The following is a 26,042-nucleotide window of genomic DNA, read 5'->3' as shown; positions in this document are numbered from 1 at the left end:
GTCCCCCAGACATATTGCATGTAGCTCATAAATTGAAATGGAGTTACATCGATACATCCTTTAGTCTGATCCCATTCTGAGTTAAATCTACTCCTGAGATCATATCTTCGTATATCTAAATTAAGTAAGCGGTCGATTGTAAAGAAACTTACAATTCAATATGAAAGCTATATGCATTGAATTTCGTCTACATTTCAGTCAAATCGTAAGTCTTTTTCTACTTAATTTAAAGTAAATATAAAAAATCCAAAATGGCCGCCGTCACTAACTGACTGATGACATTTTATACAACCAATATACATAACAATTTTTTTTTATTTTTTTTTATTTATTTATTTACATACAGAAAAGGTCTGAAAAATGAAAGGGTCTGACAAATATAATATACGAGTAGTAATGGTATAACTTTACAGTTCAATAAAATCATAAATGTACTTTCTTTAATAGTTAAATTTATTCCAAATAGATTTTTAACTTGCTTTGTTTGAAGTTATTTGTGCAAGTCAAGTCCCAAGATTGATCTACGCAACGCGATATAAGATTCAATAAACATTGTGTGGTTGGGCATAAAAAACCACCCATCTGTACTCTACACACATACAAATGCTACGTGATCTGTAAACAGAACGGTTCGTATGGAACATCGTTTTATACCTAATTGTCCATTGACTCTTAGAGGCTGATCATTTACGTATAAGAAAATTCACTTTATATGATGCTCCTGTTGCAAAATACGTTTAATTCAAACAGATTTAAGTGAACTCACTGTGTTAAATCCGACTTGAAGAACCAAAATTGAATTAAAGGTTAACTCGCTCATTTTTTAATACTATTCTGAGTAAAAATTATTAGGTATTTTTCAAGTGTAACATTTTAAAATGTTATTAGGTAGAAAGTACATTAGAGAAAGGAAGATAATTCAGTATTTTAGTTGTTTAATCTGTGTTAACCTTCAAGCCGCCGCCGCGGGCCGCTCTCGCATTACGATGCAGGAAGCCGCAGCTCCAGTATTCAATTTATCTTCCAAAATCATAAATTTCACAGTAATGATACTTTGCATCCGCCACACTTGGAATTATTCATTATTATTCCATTTTTTTACGTTTGTTTACGTTTTTTCGTTCTTAGAAATACTAAACTAAAATAGTATCATTGCAAAGTTGGAATTGTAACCTTATAAAATTTTTAAATTATTCTTGATGTACCTGATAAAATAAAACTTATTAACATAAAAATCACCTGTTAGCTATCAGCTGCAATCTGCAGGTGTTGGGATTCGACATTACTAGAATCTTAAATTATCACTCGTATGAACTATGATTGGACACTTTTTAACACCTGGTTTAAATTTAATATACTAAAAATCGGTATATCTAGTTATACCGGTGATACTATTCGGAATCTTTGATTCTTCTAAATAATACTAGTTGTCGCCCGCAACGCTGTCACCGCGTAAAAAATCTTGATTAATTAAATAGTAAGAAAAGTAAGAGAAGTCGAAGGAACAAACTATTATCCATCCATCAAGTATAAGATTTATAATTCCTTAGGTAACATTTCAGTTAAAAGCATTTTTATCACTTATTTAAAAATGAAAATTGTCAAGAATTGATTGAACAAGCTGTGTAGAATAACAAACTTTAATTTTACATATGTAAAGTTAAGTATAGATTCCATTTAGTATATAATTCGTAATCTCAATTGTTATAGTTATCATCATAAAGAAGCAATTTATAAATGCTTTCTGCATTAGTATCAAATCTGTTGATTACCGTGCGCGGGCTCAGTCTAGCTACGGTCGGCGAAAGGCGTCTCAGATCTACTTAATATTAAGTTTCACCTCCACCTAAGTGGTTAATAATCGATAATTGTCGTGTCTCGGGTTCGGTTCCTGTACGTTTCTAACTTGACCCAGTGCCTTGAGAACTGGATTATCTAGTAGAGTACCTATTTATTTATATTCTCGATCTACGCTTTTACTAACCCAATATTAAATTTTATTAATAAGAAAGTTTAAATGGATGGATGTTTGTTAGGGTTTGTAGCCTAAACTGCTGAACGGATCTCGATGAAGTTTGACATAGACGTAGAGGATAGTGTGGAAAAACAAAGGCTGCTCACTTTTTTATTCTACGCGAACGGAGTCGCTGGCAAAAGCTAGTTTATAAATAAAACGTATGTATTCTGAATGTTGTTGAAAGATCGAAGTGTAAAACTATATGTCGATAGTTGATTATATCGTGTATGTATAGAGGGGATTAACGCCAGCGTCGCCATGCGGGATCTCATATCCCAACTGAAGCTGTCTGTAACTGCCTATTGAATTAATTCAACCCCCATTCGGCTCTATCTGCCCCCAGCCTTATCAGGTGCACTATAAACATGTCAATACTCTGCGCACTGTTCTCTCTGCGCCAATGAACATCGCTCTGTGAACGTCAATGATATGTGAATTGTTGCCACATTTTAGACCTGCAATTTATCTTATTCACTTGATGATATTAAATGTTTGATCTATTTTGAATACATTTATTTATTAACAAGATTATGTTCAAAGTAATCAACAAAACATATAAGCAATCAAATCTCACTGAAAAAGATTGTTAGACGATAAATTTATACACAGATTAGCACACTATTTTAATCAAATCCCATCAAATGTGTGTTGCCAACATTTCAGAATAAATCTTTTATATCGATGATCTCATAGTGAACATCATTTAGCAAGAAATATTCCGACTTTTAGACATGATTTATTCTCGACATGCGCGTGAGAAACATTTTAAAAGGCGTTGCATTTCAAATGAAAATACCCCAAATCTTGCTGGCTCTATTCAAATTAGAAGCTTTTAAAGAAATTGGCGCGAGACCTCGGCACGAATCAAAGGCGAGCACAATTTTGCGCTAGGCCGATGTTTTTTTTTTCTTTTGGCAAAGACACGACGGAGCAAGCTCAGTGGCTCCTCGGGCGTAGCCTCGCAACTTTTGGCTCTTTTTCAAACTTAAAACGCCACACAAAAAGCAAAAGATTTGAAGCCAACATATCAAGAGCAACGTGACGAATGCTTTACGGTCATATAACATCGTCAGGGAATACCTTTTTTGTTTTTATATTTTCGTTGATCTACGACTTGGCTGTTATGTTTCCTTTTTCATATTTAACACTCAATTTTATTCCTACAAACATATTAAAAACAAAAACAAGTTCAGTTTTTTTAATAAAATTTCCTCATTAGGGTAAAAGGCGCAATTTCTCAATAGTAAGTATAAAACAATAACGTATTACGAAGCTACCATTCGATGGCGATACTAAATAATCCCGGCCCCGGGCGGTCCCTTTATAATATAAATCAAGTCGAATTTCTTAATGGCAACTACGTATTAATAAAATTGCCCAACACTGGAATTGCTTTCACTGTGGAAATAACAATCATTTGTTAGGAAAGAGAAGCGTCTCGTGTCATTAACCCAAATCGATTTGAACTGAGAGAACTAATACGAGAATTAGATGGAGGTAAAATTTAAGACGTCAAGAGTAAACTATCGCACAACTGTTTAGTCTTGCCTATGCTTGTATTGAGGTGCGCATATTACTTGATTTTTAATGCAACTAAATAGTTGAATGGGCAACAAAACAATCGACAATCGCAAAACAATTGTGCGTTTAGTCAAAGGACGCATAGTCCGCTCGGAAACGAACTTTTGTTCCATTTTTAAAATGAGAAATAGCAAAATGATATCAAATAGACTGTTGCTGAAAACGTGAAATAAATGAGCAAATAATCGGACTTTAAAGCTAGCAATGTCCTGTAGATTAAGGGCCTATTCCACCACTGCCTGATAGAGGCTTTGATATGTAGCTAAAAATGACGTCACTGTCAGATAATACAATTTAGTGGGACAGGCCCTTAGTATTCTTCCCATACATATTCATTTATAAAGTTAGGTTATGACGACTCGTTGATTAGCGTATCAGTAACACAATGTCGAATTATCTGACATATTTTGTCATTAATTGGAGCAACAATGGCCGCCGCAGGGCACGAGTACAACAGACAAGTTGCCAAGGTCAAACGAACGCCCCAGGCTATATAATATGGTAGACGAAAATTATAAATATCATACTTAAACCGGTCTGTTCTCATTGTAAGTACAGTCAGCAAAGGCATTGGTAATGTCAAATTATCTTAATTTGAATTTGTCCCTTCGAAAGTTATTCTGTTTAAGCTGTTACTACGCTTTTCGCGCAACGACGCAGCGCTTTTTTCACCGGGTCTAATACATCAGTCGGACTATACATTGCTTGACGCTCATATGCCTGTGTTTTTTTTAAACAGCTTAAAAGAAAATCCAGCCAGTGTTATTTAAGTTTTGATCAAAGTTTTGTTAGTTGGCTTCATTTCAACTTTTCTGTGCTTCCTAGTTTTAACTACATTTATAATAGTGATTTTTAGAAAACAGTTTTATAAGCTGAGAATTTTCTCCAAACACGATTTAAGAACCTCAAGTATATTTAAAACATATGTTCTTAAAATCGAAAGGAATCTGTAATCACTAACTTAAACGTACGTGAACTCATTAATAAATAATTATTTGTTCAAATTACAATTAGTGGAATGTCGAATACATTATTGACCTAAATTAAAAACGATATCAAATTAACACATGTTAGCGAACAGCTGTTCCCACTTGATTGTAAACAGACTTCATATGTTAATTTGCTCTTAAAATAGCTGTTTAAAAAAGATTTAAAACTTACTGCTACGTTAAAGATTACTAAAACTGTCCCTTACTATAAAATGATACTAAAAAGCTCACTTAGTGACCACTTTATCCGAGTTCAATAAGAAGGCTTGTATTTAGTTAAAACTAACATTAAATAAATTATAGTAGGAATATCTGGCAACGAATTCCCCCAACCTATAAAGTTTTACCGGATTTCATATCCCCCCAACCTTTGACATTAATATAGCGAACAAAGCGTACCCAGCGAAACATTTACATGTGCTTGGCAATTCGACACGTGTCCCGGCAGTCACGAGCGCCGCGGGCACACGGGGACCTCTAAAGATCCGTCAATTTGACCCCTTTCCTCCATAATCGTCTATTCATATAGACACGCGCCGTGAATTCAAACTAGCTACGACCTACATCACGCGTGGTCCGATCTAAGATTATCTGTACACGTACCTGGCGATGTGGCTTCAACCGGGTATATCGCATACCCGTGCACTACCCACACTAAATATTTGAAACAACAAAGATAAAGGCAGTTTTGTTGTATCAGATGTCATAGAAGTTGGTAAAAAGCGAGGTAAAGTCTACTTTTACTAATACGATATTTACTTCAACAATATCAATATTGTATACTTCTAGTCAGAGATCTATATAGGTCTCTTTTATTCCAATATTATCCACATTGATGACGTCATCGGTTTTAAAGGCATTACTAATATTATAAACGCGAAAGTTTAGATGAATGGATGGATGGATGTTTGTAAGAGTTTGTAGCCTAAACGGTTGAAGAAATTTCGATGAAATTTGGTATAGATGCAGAGGATAGTCTGGAAGAACATATAGGCTACTCAATTTTGTTTTTGTAAATTCCACGCGGACGGAGTCGCGGGCTAAAGATAGTTTCTTAAAGTTTGAGTTGTATAAAGTTTGTTATAAACAACTTTCAACTGCACATCTAGTGTGTCGCTTGATACGCTCTCATTTATGCTGCTCGTGACAGTTCAATTTTCATATGTTTAGGCCACACGACTTGTTCTTAAGATGATCCCTCCCTTTATTCCGACTCCTCTAGTTTATGTTTTGCGTTGTTTTAAACTTGACTTATGTTTTAATCTCCATATTACAATCGACTTTTCATCACTTTGTTGTAAATTCTTCTTAATTAAAATGTTTGTAATAGATCAAATGTTGTAATTTGATTTGACAGTGTTTCAAGTTACTTTGTTTAACAAAATTATGTAAATCGACTCCTTATTGTACAAAGGAGCGAGATGGTATCTATGCGGTTGCCATAGCAACAGCGAGGAGTATGACAAGTCGACAAGTTACATTAGCTACTCGAGCTCCGGCCGGAATTGGCGCAGACATTTGCAATACGAAACTTTGCCTATATTAATGTCGGCGCTAATAACTTCGTATCCGATGGATCAAACGTTTATTGGATATTACTTGACGTTGAAATAGACCTGGGATTGTGTTTTGTTTCACATCTTAATGTTTGAAATGTAAGGAGAGTGTGACTACTTCAGAATAGTAGGGTAATGGTCGCTCGGAATAAAAAAAAGTAAGTATCCTATGTGTTCTTTCAGAATATCCGCTACATGTATGCTAAATTTCATCAGTTTAGGGTACAAACTCTAACAAACATCCATCCATCCAAATTTTCATTTTTATAATATTAGTAAGAAGTTTACATCATGATTGTTGATAATAAAAATCATAGTGTTCAGACAAACCTTGGTATTTTAAGTATTATAATTTTCAACTAGCTGTTGCTCGTGTCTTCGCGTGAAATAAAAATAAACATATCCTATGTTAACGATAACGTAGCTTTCTAATGGTAAAATAACTTTTATAATCGGCCTAATAGTTTTTGAATTATTTCAATATATACAAAAATACAAATCTTTCCTATTAATATTATTAGCATGAAAATCATTGGAGTGTTTTATAATTATGATTATAAAGACGAGGAAACTTTACTTACATGTAACACAAATGTATGTCGATACGCATAGTCCTGTTTACAAATTTGGCGTCTCCATATATAGCATACTAGTATTATTGTTCCAATATACAAACAGTAACATAACAACTCATCAATTATTACAAACGATTATGATCTCTAAGATACAACACTTTAAGGTGTACATTACTGTGTCAGTCTATTGTTTATGCAAATTCAGCATGTATCAGCAGAATATTAACACTATTTTATATAAACATTTAAACCGACGTCTGCGGTATAGCTTATACTTTCCATTTTTGGTTTAAATAATGAGTTAAACCTTTCGCACTAAACAATGAATTATAAGTACTCAATTGACTATCAATACAAATCTAAATATATTTAGCAAGCACATTGTAATAAACATATTTTTATTGCTTGCATTAAAATTATGATATTTGAACTCTTAAATGTTACTTATATTTTTAATGGGAAAATGAAGTAGATGTTTGTTAGAAATGTAGTCTCAAATGTTGAACAGATCTCTTTGAAATTTGGCATTAGTGTATATGATAGTCTGGAAGAACACATAGGTTACTTACTTTTTTTTTAATTCCGTGTGGACGGAGTCGCGGGCGAAAGCTAGTTAAAAGATAAATAAGAAAGTGTTCTATACTTCGGTGTATTTATTGAAGTTAAGGTATAAAATGTTATCAACAAAAATCGAGGAGGGAAATTGTAAGCCATCAGGAACCCTCGTTTTTGTATAACAACGGAAAATTCAATCGGCATCCTTTATTGAAAATGAACCGATTGAGAATTTCAATGTAGGCGAGCAAAGCCGCCGACTGATTTATTGCCTCAAACGAATAAAAAGCCTCAAAGCAAAAGGCAGTACGTGATGTTACACGTTACAATGTAACAATCCTTGGCCCGCATGTAACGCTTTATGATTCCTAAGGTGAACTCCGAAAGTTTTATTGTAGCAAAAAAATAATATGTTTCTTTCAAATTATATCAAGCACGTTCAATGCGGTTGAATATTATAATTCTGTTAAAAAGCCTAGTTTCTTATATCATTAAACCGTTTAACTGAACGTTGTTTGAAATATAAACAAGTGAAGCAATAGGTCTTCAAATCTAAACATAAAATAGTGAAGGTTTGCGACTCCATCCGTTTAGTATTAAAAAAAAAGTAAGTAGCCCATGTGTTATTCCAGACTACGCTTTACATCTATGCAAAATTTCATCCAGATCCGTTCAGCCGTTTAGGCAACAAACATTCTTTAAACTTTTGCATTTATAATATTTACGATTGGTCAATGTGAGTATACGATCCCAAGGGAATCGAACAATGATTATATCTATAACCATAAGTCAACAATAGTATGATTATCTATTGAAGTACATTCCGTAACCCTGAGCGTTACGAAACTTGATGGATGGCTGCGACGCCCACCGCATTGACTGCGAGCCGTACAACGCTCCAACTCAAACAATAATTGCTTCGCTACAGCATATTCAAATTCATTCTGATTCGCTGTCATTTCTGACTTTTGGATTGACAAAAAGCCTTGTTCGCAACGGTGCGATTTATCACTAACAATTTGTTTTGACTATACGAGATGATGATAATTTTCTGATCATTTTAAATTACCACAATAATTTTTCATATTTACCATTAGTTATATCTACGAAGTAATTTACATTAACTATGTTTATCGTATATAATCTATTTAGATTAGTTATTACACATTACTGTAAGGCTCTAAACATAATGCCTACGATAAACGTAATTAGCTAGATTTCAAAACGTTCAGTTAATATTATAATGTAAAATAAACCTTCTAGAGTATTCCTTGAGTTAATAATTGCGCGTTACGAGTCGATACGTCCCTACTGCGTCGTTCGAGAATCCTTGACTTATAAGCAATTTATATTCTCTTCCTTATACAGCGATAGCCCGCAGCCTTTTCTCTAGACGCCCTACTTAACATATATCGTCAACACTAGCGGCTCGAGTCCTCACTGCGACAGACATTTAAATTTAAAACAATCCAAGACCTCTCGATATCTTCTTTTCTATTTAGAGACTAGCTTTTTGCTCGACGCGACCGCTCTGTTTCTTTGTGTTTGCTCTCTACAATCGTTCTTTTGTTTTCCAGCAATGTAACCGTCAACTTTGAAAATGGAAGGCGATTTCTTTGCAGCGGGGTCATTTCAACATTAAATGTAGGAGTATTAAGTATTTCGCGGTCTCGGAAATTTTATTCAAAGACAATTCGAAGTTTTGCAAGTTCATTTACGTAGCGTTGTAAGTTTTGAATAAACATCACTAGACAAAAGCGTCTGCTTAAATATTCAGTGAGTTTATATCTTTATAAAAGTCCGCAGCACGCCTCTGGATGCTATTCATATTTAACACAGTAATAATTCCAGCAAACTCGACAATTCCAAGTTAATAAAGCGCAAGATGTCGTCGATTCTTTATTCTGAAGCGAACGAACCAATTGCTTCGGTAATAAGGCTCCGTGTTAATAAAAGGATCGGTGAAGCGAAAACCCTCTCTCGTTCTCCGAGTTCTGTATCTATCGTTTTTACGTCTATTTTTACACTTAAAACAAATTAAATATCTCAATCATGATTTTTCTTTAGATTTCAATTTATATTTTTATATTTAAAATATTATACTGATTGGTATTTTTTCACTATCATGTAATTGAATAGACAGAAAAGTAAATCGTATTATTTAGATAACAGAATAAAAGATGAGAAATTGATTTAATTTAGTTCAAAGTAACTGTAACAATAATATCTAGACATCCGTGCAGTTTGCGTATCTCCAGAAAGTTTCATTTTGACTATTATAAGTCATTATCAAGGAACACAAAAGGCCTCATCTGGCGCGGCATCATTACAATGAGGCCCGGCCTAATCGCCGTCCCCGGGGGCCTTTGTTCTGGTCTAAAGGACTTGGGATTGTCCAACATCTTCATTAATATTTTCTCGTGCCCTTTAACGTAGATCGCATAATGTGTTAAAATCCTCCCTCTCTAAAGTGCTTAAGCTCTTGATGGAGTATCAGATTTTGTACGTCTGCTATATCTGTACCTTCGTCTATTGTGTAATGGTTTCCGTTTTCCCTTTCAGTATTTCTAATGATGATAGTAAGTTTTCTCATGTTTTAATCGTGTAAATTTTGTTAATATTCTACTAAAATAGAACAGTATGTTAGTATAATAGTTTACAAGTAGGCCTCGACAAGGCGATATCAAAATTATCGAAGGAATCGACTTCGCGACCGGTTGTCTACATGAGTTAAAAACCAGTTCCCTCGAAGGAAGTCATTATTAATCATCTTTTAAGAGTCTTATCGCGTCTCTGACCTCCATTTAGCTTGCGAAAACTCCGGAATTGAATAAACGTGCTATTTAAATACGCGGAAACTTCAACTGCGTGTTTTCGAGCTTGATAATCGTAAATTCATTTATTAATTTGTTCGATGTTGGCATTTTCGTTTTGTTGAGAACAAACGAGCGATTATGGGCAATGCACGCCTCTGATTTAATGAACTTCTGTATTGATGATTTATTTTGACTTTTCCTACCTTCAACGATAACTCCATGATTTTTATCGTCTTTATTTTTATATATGGTAGGATTAATTGCTTCTAGTTGGTTTAAATTAGCGATATATATCCAAATAAGTCTTTTATCATTTATTATAGTTTTATGGCTATTTGCAATGTACTAAATAAAATCCTCATGGTCCATGTCATCTAGTTACTCTTTATAGTACAATCTAAAAAGGAACAAATTGAATTTAGTTCCATAACAGATAAGTATAATATTTTTTCGTCTATAAAAGGAAGTGAACTACTCAATTATAATAACAACCTTTCAAATACGTAGCTAAATCATATAACAGTTTTATGACGGAACAAGCCAACCAATGTCCATATGTAGAACGAATGAGGTCTACATCGATCACACGTCTTCCTGACATAAAAAGCGAAAGACACGAGATACGTAGAGGTAAAAAAGTGGAGAGGCCGTGATCCTGGGGCTAGATATGGCCTAGCAACCTTCTATTTGGTAGTATCTAGTCTGTATGAGGGCCGCGTAGCCGCGCCGCTGCAAGGGCGACCACTTCGCTTCCTGAACATGACGGATAACCGAGATCGTGCACTCGCATGTCCACGTCGAGTCTTAACACGACGGATTTTATTTTCAACGTTGATACATGACAAATATGAATATTTCATGATTATAAGCTAAGAGAATCAACTAGCAAATGCAAGACTAGACAATCTGAATGAAAAAAACAGTTTTATGTTAAAAGTAAACCATATTTGTAGTCTATATAGATTGTTATGTTTCTAGGAGTTTTCCATATAGTTGCTATGTAAAATGACGTTATCGTTAATCAGCAATGATTTATCTATATTGTATATATAAAGATTAACGTCTTAAGAGTTGTGTGGTGAGTGCACACTCTAAAATCAATGCCATCAAACATCTTGAAGTGTATTCCGCGCAGTGCAAATGTTTATAATCTATCGTGATATTATGAAATTACTTGAAACATCAATATCAACTAAAATTGTTCAATATCAAGTACTAGCTTTTACCTGCGACTCTGTCCGCGTAGAATTTAAAAAGTGAATAGCCGATGTGTTCTTCTAGACTATCCTCTACATCTATGCTCAATTGCATCAAACATCCATCCATGGAACCTTCCCGTTTATAACATTAGTCAGATTGTTGTGGATACTCTCTCCTTAGTTTATTTAATAACCTATTTTAGCCTATTCCTGTAGATTCTCTTTTGTTCTAGACTGTTGAATATAACTTCTTTTTATCCGTCTTAAGATTGATTATACATTTGACAGTACATTTTGTTTCTACAAGTTTACTCTCACTTTGTTCTTGTTAACGATGTCGTCTGTTCGTAAAGAGATCAACGTGTCTGAGACGTCTTTGCGAAACAAACATGTATTTAAGCAGTTTCATGATTGTCTTGGATTTACACTAATTAAACAAGTTTTGTTAAGATTACTCTAACAAAAGCGAAATTGTATTAAAACATTGTTAATGACTGAAGTAAACTAAGACTAGGTTTGACTTAGATAATAGTTATGTGAATTAAAACCTACCTTTGACAAAAGTGGGTTGTTGAATATGTATGAAAATTTGTAGGTTCTTCGTATTAACACTATTACTACCTCACAATTAGTAATAATAATTTTAGCATCAGCCGGGTTACCTTTTAGTGGTACAAAAAACGGTCTACCTCTATTCGGTTCACCTTGATCGCCGGCCGGAGCGAGCTCCGAACTTGATTTAGTCGCCGACTGACAAACCCTTTTTTTGTACTGAATATAAATAAGATGAACAAAAAAAGACGAGTGGGAGTTTTTTCTTCTCCCCGTTACCAGCTGAACGTAGTTTAGCGAAAGTAAGATTTGAATAATAAAAGAGATATTCGCTTATGTTCATGGTTCGACGTAACTTTATACGTTTTCGGAGGTCTTGCGAAATAGAGAGTAAAATTTTTCCTTAGATACCTTGAAGTACGCCCGCCAAATACGATTACGGGTACCGACCGTTCGTCGTTAGAAGTAACATAAAATGAACATTTCGATGCGAGCGTCCTTAGCACTTCCTACACGATTTGATAATAACTTCCTCCGTCCTTTACTATCCTCGTTCGTCAATGTTTACAACGTGCATCCGATGCGGAAGCTACCCACCCGAGTGCGGCGCAGGTGCGTGCCGTTTGCGGTGCGTGTGCGGCGCGTGTGCGGGGCTAGTGCAGCGGCAGAGTTATGGAACCACATCGCATTACTTGAAATGAAATTAAAATTAGATCGCTCACCTCTCCGCTATCCCGTATTACGAGTAAACCGACCATCGCTTATTCTATTACTTATTTCTACATCGAGAATAATATAAATTTTCCGCTACCGATCTATTAGAATATATTATGATTTCGACTTGTTTGTAATAATAATAATTCCTATGATAACAATATCATTAATAGTAAGGACGCAGACTTAATGGTGCAACGTCATGCATACTAATTCGCCACGAGCGGCTCTCCGGCGCGCTCGGCGGATCGGACATGCCTGAAATAATAATTACGCTCGCCACAATTAAACAGATAACGCTGATTTTCGGACTGGAATATCGTTCCGATTTATAGTTTAACCTAAATTGACCGTCCGTGGTGCCGTTTTTCGTTTGAAATTGTGACCTTCACTAACAGACGATATTTTCTTTGTTGCAGACGAAGAAGAACAACCCCAATCACATAAAGAGGCCCATGAATGCGTTCATGGTGTGGTCGCAGATTGAGCGCAGAAAAATATGCGAGCAGACGCCTGACATGCACAACGCCGAGATCTCGAAGAACCTGGGCCGCCTGTGGAAGACGCTCAATGACGAGGCGCGGCAGCCGTTCATCGACGAGGCGGAGCGGCTGCGGCAGCTGCACATGCGCGAGTACCCCGACTACAAATACCGGCCGCGCAAGAAGACCGGCAAGCCCGCGCAGCGCACCGGCGCTGTCACCAAGCAGAAGCGCAAGCAGCGCGCCGATTCCAACAACAATCGGGGAAGCGGCCGGCGGCGCCCGCGACATGCGCCCGCTGCGCCCTCCGCGCTCGGCGCGCCCGGCCTCCCTGGCCTGCCCGGTCTGCCCGGTGAGACGCCCGCACCCCCGCCGCTGCCCGCCTCGCCCGCCTGCGCCCCTGACTCGCCCGAGTCCGCATGCCTCTACGACGACAGCATGCGGCGCGAGCAGGCCGACCTGACGGACCTGTACTCGATCACGGACCTGCTGCCGCTACCGGCGGACTGCGAGGTGGACCTGGACGCGCTCACGACCGACATGGAGTCGTTCGAGACGGCGTCCTCGTCGTCGGGCTCGCACTTCGAGTTCTCGTGCACGCCTGACGTGTCGGACATGTTGAGCGAGATCGGCGTAGCTGGGGACTGGGTGGACCACACGTTCTCCTCGTACCTGACGTAATGCCGGCGCGGTGCCGGGCGCGCTGCCGGGCGCGGCCGCCACTCCCCTGATCTCATTGCCGAGCCGCCGCACGGGGCCGCACGGGGCCGCGCGGGCCGACTACGCGCCCGCTCGCCGCCCGCTCGTCGCCCGCTCGTCACCCGCTCGCCGCCCGCCTAGAGAGTGCCTACATCCAAAATCTTGTGTCGACTTTTGGATTCAATGTACAAAGTTATTTAATAAGGTTCGAGGGTGAAACTGTTTAATTTCGTCGACCGGTCGCCGGCGACCGCATTCTTCCTCGTCTCCCTTGTTTTCTCGATTAGTGTTTGTAGAGCGCCGCGACGCGAGTGCGCCGAAGACGAGAAGCGAAGAGTTTTCATTTATACATAGGCTGTGAGTTAATTCTTTTTACGGTGTTGCTTTCGTTGAATTACGTTCGACACAAACACGATCGGTCCGATTTCCGAAGGGCACGTCTCGGACGCATCTCAGTAAACGATCCGTCTCATCTGTCCGTCGCCGGCCGCCCGGCCCAGTCGAGTCTCGCCGCGCGCCTCGCGCCCCGCGCCCTTTTCTCTACGTGTACATTACTCGACTTGGCTTCTAAACACTTCGTTTGCAACTCTTAAGTCGCCTTATCATTTTATATTTACTTTAAGGACGATTGTCATTTTTATGTTCTGAAATAATAGATGAAATATGTATCATTCGAAGAATAGAAAAATAAGACTAGGTTATAGTCAGGTTTGCCTTGCGTTCTATTTACTGTACGTAAGTTCACTTTATACTTTGATGCACACATAGTAGTTAGTACATTTATAATTTCCTTTTCGGAAGCTAATCGGTATGTCATTGAAAGAATTTGGGAGAGCGGATATTTCGAGTAGGCACATTGGAGTGAGAGTAGGGCTCGCCGAGCGCGGGCTGTCGGCGCGCGCCCGCAGCTTTGCTGCTTGTCTGTCCCGGCGCTACGCCCGACAGCCCGCGCCCGGCGAAGGCTTCGTAGGAGTTTCGATTTGATATGTCTTGCTATTTGTACGTTAGGTCGTTTAAGGTAAGGTTATCTTCGATCGGTGATAAGTTATGATCTTCTGGCGTCGTATCCACATGCAGTGACGGCCCATCAGCATACGAAGGGACACTGTTCAACTCTCTCCTTTCTTTCTTCAAGCTTACTTCGACGAGAACGTCTGTGGGATGATACATATCAAAGAGGGGAGCTAATGTATCGCGGGACGGTGGTAAAAGTAAACGTACGAACAAAACACTAGTTCTATTTCACTCAAATGTTTTGCTGTTTCAAACTCTGTGATTTACTTTATGGATTTCTAAATTGTAAGGTTCTAGTGGAGACTGATATCGCATAGATTAGTTTTAGCCGCGCTAGCTTCTCTAACTGTTTAATTTTTAGAACTGGGCATAATTTTAATGAAGGAAAACTATGATGTAACTATTTTTGATAATTTGCTTTGCTGTGGAAGTCGGGCGTCCGTTTGACGAATTAGTCCGTACTTTAATAAAACTTTTTATAAATAAAATTAGTTACTTGCAAGCTCACGAGTCCGTCTGTCGGCGAATGTTGTACTTAATGTGTTGGCGTTTGCTGGCCCGGCGTCCACAGCTCTGCATTGCTAAATTGTGTAAGAATTCGCGAAATCTGTCAATTCCATGTAACGTTGTCAGTTAGCGGGGTAATATACAAACACGAATGTAACCTCGGTCACTTTAAGATATGCTAAAAACCTTCTTAATATACTGTCTCAGATAAGAAAGTCCCAATATTTGTAAATATTCTGTGTCACTCAAATATAGTACATAAATGTATGGGGTCCGTTGTGCTCTAATCGATAATGAAGAAATGCTTTACTTATATTATTATATTCTTATAAATGTATTATGTAAAAACTTCATGTAATTCTTAGTAAGTGTCTATGGAAATCTAATTATTTTTAAAGTGAGACGCAAAATGTGCGTTCTATACATAACTATGCAACTGTATGAACTGTCTTGTGTCGTAGAGCGATGTACTTCATATACATGTATTATAATGAAATTAAGAAAAAAAAAATATTGTGCCTAATAACTTGGAACTCTTCATGATGTGTATATTTTAGCGATGCTCAAGATATCTTTATAAGCGAGTAGTGGTTATATAGACGCTGTTTCTGTAATGTTTAAGGTCTCTTCGGAAGCCAGACTTGCATTTTATATTGATTTCTGTTGAGGCTTGACATGTGCGCTGCGATCTGCAGTACCAATACCGCCGACGACTAATGACGGCACTTTTGTATACGGAGGTAATTGCTTCACTTGTAGCCCTCAGCACCGCAGCTCACATGTCATGCTTCACACGCCATTCTACTTCTTATTGCCATCGCTTAGAACATAAAGTCGCCCGCACAATCCACTACATCTACCTCCTGCCGGCCCAGTACTCACGTTTTCTTTGCATCGACAGATGGTATCATAACTTGTGTTGTAACTAAATTACTCTTATTGATGTGAACAGATCTTTATTCTGGTATCGATGGCCGCCATTTCTTTGCCTCTACTCCAACATGGACACTAAAACTACATTTCGCTTCTCTGTTAGCGGCAACTTTTGCTTTTTATGAATACATTTTTAGTGTTTGTCCACTTCCGTTCCCAGTCCTATATCTAGCATTGTCAATTTAGCTTTCACTGAATCGATTCATCGAGTAAAAGCAATATATTTATAGTAACACGAACGCTCAAATTTTGTAGTTTGTACGTCTATTGTAAATTAATATACAGTTCGGATGCTTTAAGACGAAACCGTTGATTTTTTTTGTAAATGGATAGTTAGAGCCGTGGTTTTGAACACCGATGTGGTAAAATGTGTGTTCAATATTTATCTGCGGGAAGGAGAGACAGACTCCGAATACTTTTAGCACAACATCGAATTTAATGTTGTAATTTAGCGCTTGTTGTGGTTCTTCAATAATGTTTGGAATTATCAGGGTTTTGATATTTTGTGTTAAATACTAGATTGTATAAAGTCCCTTTTGAAAAATGAAAAAAATGTTATGAAATGCCTTTCTCGGCGTGTGCCGATGTCCCGCGGAGTTTAAACTTTTGTGCTTCTAGGCTTTGTTCCTTCGTAGCCTTCTTGTAAAGTTTTCATTAAATTGTCGAATTGTTTTAATGTAAATAAGTATTGAGAAATTGTTAATATAAATGAAAGTCAAAATAAAGCGATACTGTGACAAAAATTAGAGGGTAAATAAACGTCTCAAAGAAAGTAAATATCATAGACGTTGTAGTTACTGTAGGGTATTTAGTAGATATTATGATATGAAGGAAATGTTACAAATCAGTGTAATCTGCTCTTAACCAAATCCTGTACAATTGATTCGTTTTATGGATTAAAATAAAACAAATCAATTGTTAGGATAGCCAACCTTGTGGTCTCAATGTAACTTCTATAAATTTGACTATAATAAGACACTTTCTACAATTCGAAATATTGTCTATATATCCCTGTCTTTTGTTTTATTCAATGTGAGAAGCATTTCTTATGTCACTATTTGAGATCACACGGCAATAGACAAAAAGCTTACCGATTTGGTAGTTCAATATCAAGTGGACATACATTTTCCGACAAAGACAGCGATTAGGTTAAAATTAACATTTAAATATTAATGTATGTGCGTAATATAAGTTTAAAAATACGATTCAATTGAAAAAATGTTAGTGATTGATTCACAGAACTGAAAAGTTAAAAATATTCTTGTTATGTTGTTTGAAAAAAGTTTTTGAACGTAATTATATGTGTAATATATGTATGTATTGGCTGTTAATTTAATCGTTAAGCGACTTATCTTAGGGTGTATTTTCTTTTACACAACAAATATTGTTTCACGGCTATGGCACATTTAAACTGTGTGTAATTGTAATTAACTCTAATTGGTGTCTATAAGAGTAAACAGTTATTAAGTGATGTACGTTGGAGGCAACTTGTAGAGGATGTTTAGACGTATGAAGTCTTTGTTGAAGTAGATGTCTTATTAATATTTATTGGTATAATGATAAATTTAATAATAATGATAAACAAATGAAAACTTCGCACAATCTGAATCAAGGAACTAATATAGGCGTAACAATAATAGTTTATTATAATATTAGTGACAAACGGTTAACATTACAATTGTTTTACATTATTTTTTCAGTCAATAATTACAAAAAAAAAATACTGCCTTTTAATGTTTAATTTTGTGGAATTCCCAAAAAAAATCTATACATTTTATTCTAACAATTTATAATTTTAAATTCAATACCGCTGTTTCAGTTGTAATTCGTTGATTTTGTACATTTCAAGTTATTCTATTTGTTATGTAAATATGCTTTATTTGATCAAGTTTTCTAGGAACAAAAATAATAAAGGTCCATTAAAATTATCAAGTAATTATAAGGTTGTATGAGTAGTGGCATATACGTATACTATGAGATTGTGTGCTTGTTTCATACGACATAGCAATAGAAAGGGATTAAAAAAGCTAATACAGGCTTTAAACATGGACTGAGGTCATTTCCGTCATCAAAATGCACTCGTTTCCTTTGTAAATATTTCGATGATAAACTTGAGGCCACATATTTTACATTGGCGTCGCCAGGACAGGAGCTGACCTAGAGAATCGAAATCTACTTCAAAAAACTATGGGAAAGGTAGCTGCCTCCTAGACTTAGCCTAGGATCATGGCGACGCTAATGTAGCTTTTAGTTTCACACGACAGTGTGTTTCGAGCAATTCTAGTCTTTTGTAACAATTTTTTGAGTCGAATTTAGACAAATTCAGTTTGTCGTACTCTCTTCTCTCCGTCTATTTTGATTAGAGCTGTCTCACTTCGTACGCGTTTACAATTCGTAGTGGCCTTTGTCATTGATACCTGATTTTTTAATTAGTGTTTTTTTTTTTCAATTTATACCAAAAACTAATGAAGCTCTTAGATACCGTTACCGATGGATCTCTTTTAAGTAGCTCTAAACAGTTCTGATTTTCGGCTTACCAAATAGCGCGGGTGGTGGCGCTCACCTAGCGCCCCCTAGCAATCAGTTCTAAAACATTGTAAATATTAGGTGAACGTTTGTTTTAAGCGAAATGAATACAACGCACGGTTCTTTTGAACGAATGAAAATTACCCTTTATTGGGTTTATTTTATTATAATCTATTGTCCTGCAATAGTATAAGGGTTTTATTTGTATTGTAAGTCTGGCGTGGCGTCGGTCGCCGCGCCGCAGTCGACGCGATGGCGTCCCCACGTCCGTTGTATAAATTAAAAAATTACCTTTTAAGGTACAGTAACTGCATATAATGTACGTAGTCTTTTAAACTGTTAAGTATGGAATAACGATACTGTAGTTATGGATTTAAGAAGAACATGTACATTTTGTATCGTACTTTGTTTCAATAATGAATATATATTATTATATGGTAAAAATAAATCATCCAGTTTATAAAAAATAACCAGATTTTTACTTACCCTTTCCATATCCTATCACAAAATACATTGTGGACAAACTAGCCTTACCTTAAAGAAAACGCCATATTTATAAGAAAACGTTACATATAGATTGACTTTAAAAACAAAAATAATAAAAACCTTCTGAGTTATTAAGTATAATTAATATTAGCAAGAGTTAAAGTTAATATTTTTCACAATATTCGATATTGTCATCTTGTGCCAGTATTGTTGAGCAGTAGTGGTCAAAACCAGTGCTGGCATATAACTGGCATCATGGAGACGCTAATAATCCAGGCAACTCTCCAATAATCCACACGCGTTTAGCGGCATCATCACACCTTGAAGCAGCAGCAAATCTGTAAGTATAATAAAAGTAAAAAAACATTAGTAAGTATTAACATAAAGAAAATTGACATTTCATCATCACCAAGGCTATATTTGACTGGAAAAACTAATGAATCCCTACAACTTCAAAAGAATTCCACTACCATCGTTTAAGTATAAAAAATTTACACTCCCCAATTATGTAAAGCCTCAGAACGTATAAAATTTGAGGCCATCATAAAATTCGAGAACAGTAGATATTATGAGTGGCAAAATATGATGCTATCATCAAAACGGTGTAATGAAACGCCTAATATAAGGAAGGGCATATAAAATTAAAGCAATAAATTTGAATAATAGTCGAGGCGGGTTCGCCGGGCACTCGCAAATCTTATTTGTGAATTTGCTTAATTAAACGGTCTTTAGAAGGTCGCCATAGGTTGCCATTCGCTTTTAGAATGCAAAGGACCTAAAAACAGCTGAATATCGTGAGTATGCTTTTTATACACCACCTTTTACCATCAATTCCGTCCGAGCATAGATAAAAAAAAGCCCGTATTCTTCAAGATTATGCTTTTCTAAATATCCCTTCAACTTTTTAGGAGAATCATTCGCATCTATTTCGATACAAAAAGACACAATTCTGCGTTACTCTTTAAGTTGCTCTATATTTTATTTAATTATATAGTTCCCGTATGTCTTCAAGAAATCTTAAGCGATACATGATAGTAAATAAATTAAAATTTTATCTAATTCAGAACCAGTTTGTATTCTCACACCTATGTGTACTGTTATATGCTCGTATTCGAACCTTCGTTACATTCAATAGGTAAATAGATCTGTCAGATAAGTTAAGGTTATATCGTATTACTGACTCAGCATATTAATGATGTTCTGACGGAAGGTTAACATGAAATAGATTAAGTAAATTATTCAAAGCTTTAGGAATCAATGAATTCGTACAATATAACAAATTTAAATATATTGTAGACATTGAAAGAGATGTCAAGTATAGACTACTCCGTCCGAATGGAATTTAAAAAAAAAACAAAGTATATAGCTTGTGTGTTCTTATAAACTATCCTCAAAGTCTATGCCAAATTACATCGAGATCCGTTAAACCGTTTAGGCTACAAACTCTAACAAACATCCATCTCTACTTTCGCATTTATAAGATTTGTAAGAAGATAGTTTAAGAAAGCTGAATTTTTTTAAACAATAATTAAATTTGAGCAAAATATTGCTCATTATAAAACCACTTTAGCCGACTCAGATCTTTCACGTGGGCTGAAGACACCGTCACCAGCAATTAAGCAAATGTCAATTTGGAAAGTAATAAAAGGCATTTAGGGTTCGTTGACCTGCAGACCCTTCGTTACCTATCACAGTGTACACGAGTGTCATATCCACGTAATACGAGGTGAGGTCGATGACAGGGAATTTGACGACAGGTGTCACTAAAAATAATAACATTTTTCAACAAACAAAATGTTACAAAGCACATGTACAACATTAACGACATTGTTTTGTTTTAAACATTTATTTCGGTAATTTTTGTTTTAATTACGTCCTTGTTCTACTAAAAATAGAGTTTACTTTAGAATTTAAACTAGGTTACCTTGACTATTTTTAAAACTTGCCATTCCAAAATTGTTGAACCTCAACGGTTTATGACGTCATAAGTCAATCGGCATAAAAATCGTATGCCATAGTATTGCGGACTGATGTTCCAGAGACCAGCCGGTCTGCGGTCTCTGGTCGCCGGTCTCTGCTCTGGTCTTGATTCTGACCGCGTACCACGACAGCACCGGCGCGCACTGCATGCTAATCGCTGAGTTGGTATTCTGCAGCCGAAGTAACGTCCTTAGGCTTGACTTACAGACCTTAGAACACACTGTTCCGAGGAAATCATTGATTAGAACTATCCTAAGATACTTTGATAACAGAGTTTCAACTTAGCTTAGGACCCAGAAAGTTTCTGATTAGAATATTCATAGAATGATAGTGTTTTTTTTTTATTGTACATTGAAAATCTACAAATTACGCTCTGCTTGTAGAAATTATAGATTACTAGCTTTCGCCCGCGACTCCGTCCGCGTGGAATTTAAATAAACAAAAGGGTGCCTATGTGTTCTTCCAGACTATCCTCTACATCTACACCAAATTTCATCGAAATCCGTTACACCGTTTCGGCTACAAACTCTAACACACATCCGTTCATCCATATAAACTTTCGCATTTATAATATTAGTTTGATTACTCGCTTACTATTACCCATACAGAGTTCAGCGAAGTGTCTATATCCGATTTACGATTCCATCGACTGCAATCTGACTTCTTGTTTATCGGCAAATCACATTCCACCACTAATTGGTTTTACTATGCACCCTTTACGTTTGCGACACAAGATACCAACTATCAGATACGTCTGTTGATTAATTCAATTGGCACATATTAAGGCAACTCGTACAAGGGTGCTGCCGGCCCGAAATGAATGTCAAATAGCTGAGGCTAAATTAATTTGCCCCCGCTCCTGTTAGGGGAGGTTTTATAAGGAACATATTAAGGTCCGGACGATGTAACGTGGATTTGTGCTCGATTCGATTGGATTCACGTATGTGTTGGGCTAATTGAAAGGATAGTGCAACGCTCTTCTATACAGACTAACTATATGTAGAGAGTGGTTCGTATAAATATACGTCCATGTGTCCATTACATACTCGTAACGATAACAATGGATAAAGAAAGCTGGATAAGGCATTGTTCGCGTGTACAAATTCTTCAATGTCACATTAAGCTTGGGGAAACATCAAGGACTCTGACATCAAATCCGTACCAAGCTCGTAAATAATTTAGTGCATTCACTTTGGTGTTGGCAGACCGAGTCATGATGAATTGCCAAATTAAAAAACATCACAATAAGCCAATAAAATGCTAGAGGACATGTAAAAGTGATTGATATTTACAATGGTAAATTCGAAATCTGGAAAATTGCCACGTGTGCCATCGCCGGGTTCCCTCGTCAAACGTGTGACAGGGAATCGACGTATAAATCCCTGGATATGTACATTTATTTAAAAGCGGCCCCCGGCGCAACTTACACGTCATTACATCCGAGTATCGGCAAATAAAAGTCCGTGTATATTTAATGGCGGTGCAACGCTCTCTGCATACATTGATCTCGTAACACAATGTTTACAGAATATCGTTTTACTTTGATATGATATTTTAATGATAGTTATGATCATATATTTACCTATCGGCTAACAAAATATAGACAACTAAAGATATATACAAAAAATGTTTAAATTTCACAGAGGATACAGCCGTCATATCTAAAAGCACTCCCTTCTGAGGTTATCCTATGTCACACAATCCATACTTTCTTCGGAAAGATTCAAAGAGGATGTAGTTAAAATTTAAACGAATTTTAGGTACAAAGCTTAGCACCCCACGAAATTGCAAAATAAAAAAAAAAACAACAAGTGGAATTAAAATTAATCTATGAATGTAATATCGTGTTATTTACTTGTATCACTGCTTACCTCTTTCTGTATAAAATACATACATAAAATACGTTGCTCATAAAAAGCGAGTGTCTCTTATCAGCTCTAAGCAGCTATCGCGCACTCGACTCTGCGCTCCTCCAGACAATCTGTCGACTGCCGCCTGATAACACGGAGAATTAAAACGTCACATAGCTGTTTAAACAGATTATTTAAAACTCTAAACAAGGAAATACATGTGTGACGTTACAATACATATACATCCCTTTATATCCCAATTGACTAGATCCTATGTCCATAACATTTACACTTACTTGTTAGTTACTGGATTAACCATACATATTATTTTATTAGAGAGCACACTTTTGACTAAACTATAGCAGAACTGTTGTGCGATTGTCGATTGTTTCGCAGCCAATTCAACTGTTTAGTTGCACAACTAACGAGTAGTGTGTGAGTATCAGCAAAATTTCGTGCTTATTCAAAAACAAAGCACACAAGGAGTACAATTTATTTTGTCTTCATTACGTTTGAAGTTTCTATGTTGGTTAGAAATTATTCCCGTCCTTAAATAGGATACAAATATTTATCAATCTACATGATGTTCCAATAGCGGTGCAAAGAAGTATTTTATAACCTAAACATGTTCCGAACCAATGAGAATGTTTACGTTTCTTAGAGAATTCGTTGACGGAGTTAACACGTGTTGACATGTCCATCCGCCTTCAAGATCTACGCTAATACTTTCCTATAAACTAAGATAATTTTCCCACTAATTAATGGCATTAAGATTGTAATGAATATGATAAAAAAACCTTCATATTACATGTAAACTTAATAACTTAGCCACCGACGCTCTATCTGATAACATAAATGCGAATGTTTGGGTAGATGGATGTTTGTTAGAGTCTGTAGCCTAAACAGTTGTAGAATGACACACAGGTTACTTGCCTTTTTTTTAATTCCACGCAGACGGAGTCGAGGGAGAATGCTAGAGATGTGTAAGGAGAGAAAAATGTAGATAAAATGAAAAGAGTAAGTATAAAATTAGACAGTAAAGGTAAAAACAATGACAAAAATGTGGTACAAGTCATTTGGAATAACAGAAACAGAACTAAACACCAAAAAAGTGTTAAAAACGATGATCACGAAAAAGCAAGCAATTTATGTTGCTAAGCATTGAGCATTGCATTCCAATTTAAATTGTATGTACAATTGTATACTGTGGGAGAAATTATAATGATAACTGTATCTGTGACGCTACATAAAAATACCGATCGCAATACTCAAGTGATATTCACACGCAAAAACAACACATTGTTTAATACCGCATGATACGGTATTAAAGCGGGAAAATTTTAAATATTCTGTAGAGAAAGTAATGAATCGGCAATAACAATATAAGATATCTTAGATTATGAAACGTGATAATAAAAATGAAATTAGATAAACACGCTTTATCGTTTATCGCAGTGTGACGGCACGACCTTGGTTTGTCGGAAATAGGGTATTGACATGCACAGGAGGGCGGCGTGACACGATGACGTATTAAGTCCTGTTTTTCTTAGTCATTTGCGTGAGATTCTCCTCGTGCCGACTTACTGCGTCGTATCATTGTAGGTGAAATATATCATTTATTGCGATTCAATTGCATCGTATGCTAGATATCGCAGGCGACTTCGTCCGAGTGGTTTAAAAAAGTAGCCTATGTGTTCTTCCTGAGTATTCTCTACATCTATGCCTAATTTCGAGGAGTTTCGTTCAGCAGTTTAGGCTACAAACTCTAATAAATATACAACTAAACTTTCGCATTTATAACATTAGTAAGATTTATCTATTTCAAATATTAAATATACTCGTATATGCTGTCTAAGAGAACAGTAAAAATAGCAACTACAATATCACGACAAGTATGAATTGTTGACTTGATTTGTAGGTTATTTTTGGAACTAGAATTAACTTTGTTTTTAAACTCGTTGCCATATCAAAACAAGAATATTTTAACCTTGAAGTGGAACACATACAGACGCGGTCTGCAATAATGATCAATGGAATATCTAAAAACTGCACTATAATTATATCGTGCAGTCATGAATTACAAGAAACGTTTTATTAATGCTGATTAATCAGAGCAAGGCAAAAATCATGTAAATTAACGTCAATAAATCAAACAGCGGCCCTAATTCGTTTGCGGAATTGCATGAGGCCTTGAAATAAAAAAACTTAATCGAAAATCTTAACCGAATCGACCTAGATAACCTCTGTTATTTGTGCGATTGTATGGATCTAATGCGGAGTGCGACGCGAAGGGCGCGTGGAATAAACCAGAAGAACACATTGACTCACTTTCAGATAAAGTACAAGGTTATTTATTGCATGCGCTGCAAACGGGAACTTTTATTTGCGCACAATTTTATATTTTAAATGTTTTTAAATGCACTTCGATTTGTGAACATTGGATATGAGAATTCCACAAATGTATCAAATCAAACTGTCATAGATTACTGATTTATTCTGGGTTAGCAAACCAATATTTAGAACAACCTAAGAACTAAAAATTAATGTGAAAACTGTTTTTTTTTTAGTTACTCTATCGTGTTTAGTTAATCTTTTATTTCGGTTAGTATTTGAGTTGTTTAAAGGGCTTTTTGCATCAGAACAATGAAGGACACTTGATCTCACCTCGCTTATAATGTAATCCTTTCGAAACGACAAAGTTTGTAAGCTTAAACAAACATTGCGAAGGAAGATAAATTAAGAAGGAACTTTGAAATAAGTATCTATACTATTGTAATAAAGCGTAAACACACACTTCTTTGTTGTCTAAGATGTCAGTTATTACAGCATATTTTTGAGTAATTCCTTTTTTAATAAAAAACCCTACATTTACGTCACGCTTTAGGCTAGATATTTTCACGCCTAAACATAGGAGGTAAATATTTTGGATAAAAACCCTAATGTGGGAAAGAGACCATAAGTTGTTGCCAACATCAAGGAAGCAAGGTTGCCATGCTGTGTCATCATGTCAT

At 36.3% G+C, this 26,042-nt stretch overlaps 1 protein-coding gene across 1 annotated transcript in view; it reads left to right on the top strand.

Moving 5' to 3' along the window:
* The window catches only part of LOC106102361 (transcription factor Sox-12-like), a 67,372-nt gene extending 48,187 nt beyond the window's left edge, over positions 1-19,185 (top strand). The window contains exon 2 of the mRNA XM_013281807.1: positions 12,974-19,185. Coding sequence (XP_013137261.1) covers positions 12,974-13,717 — 744 coding nt within the window. The 3' untranslated portion in view covers positions 13,718-19,185. The remainder of the gene's footprint in view (positions 1-12,973) is intronic.
* Positions 19,186-26,042: the final 6,857 nt, after the last annotated feature.

Source organism: Papilio polytes, unplaced genomic scaffold (genome assembly GCF_000836215.1).
Source record: "Papilio polytes unplaced genomic scaffold, Ppol_1.0 DF823923.1, whole genome shotgun sequence".
In the NCBI taxonomy this organism is placed as follows: domain Eukaryota; kingdom Metazoa; phylum Arthropoda; class Insecta; order Lepidoptera; family Papilionidae; genus Papilio; species Papilio polytes.
Note: the sequence above shows the minus strand (reverse complement) of the source record. Positions and strands in the feature narration are given on the sequence as shown.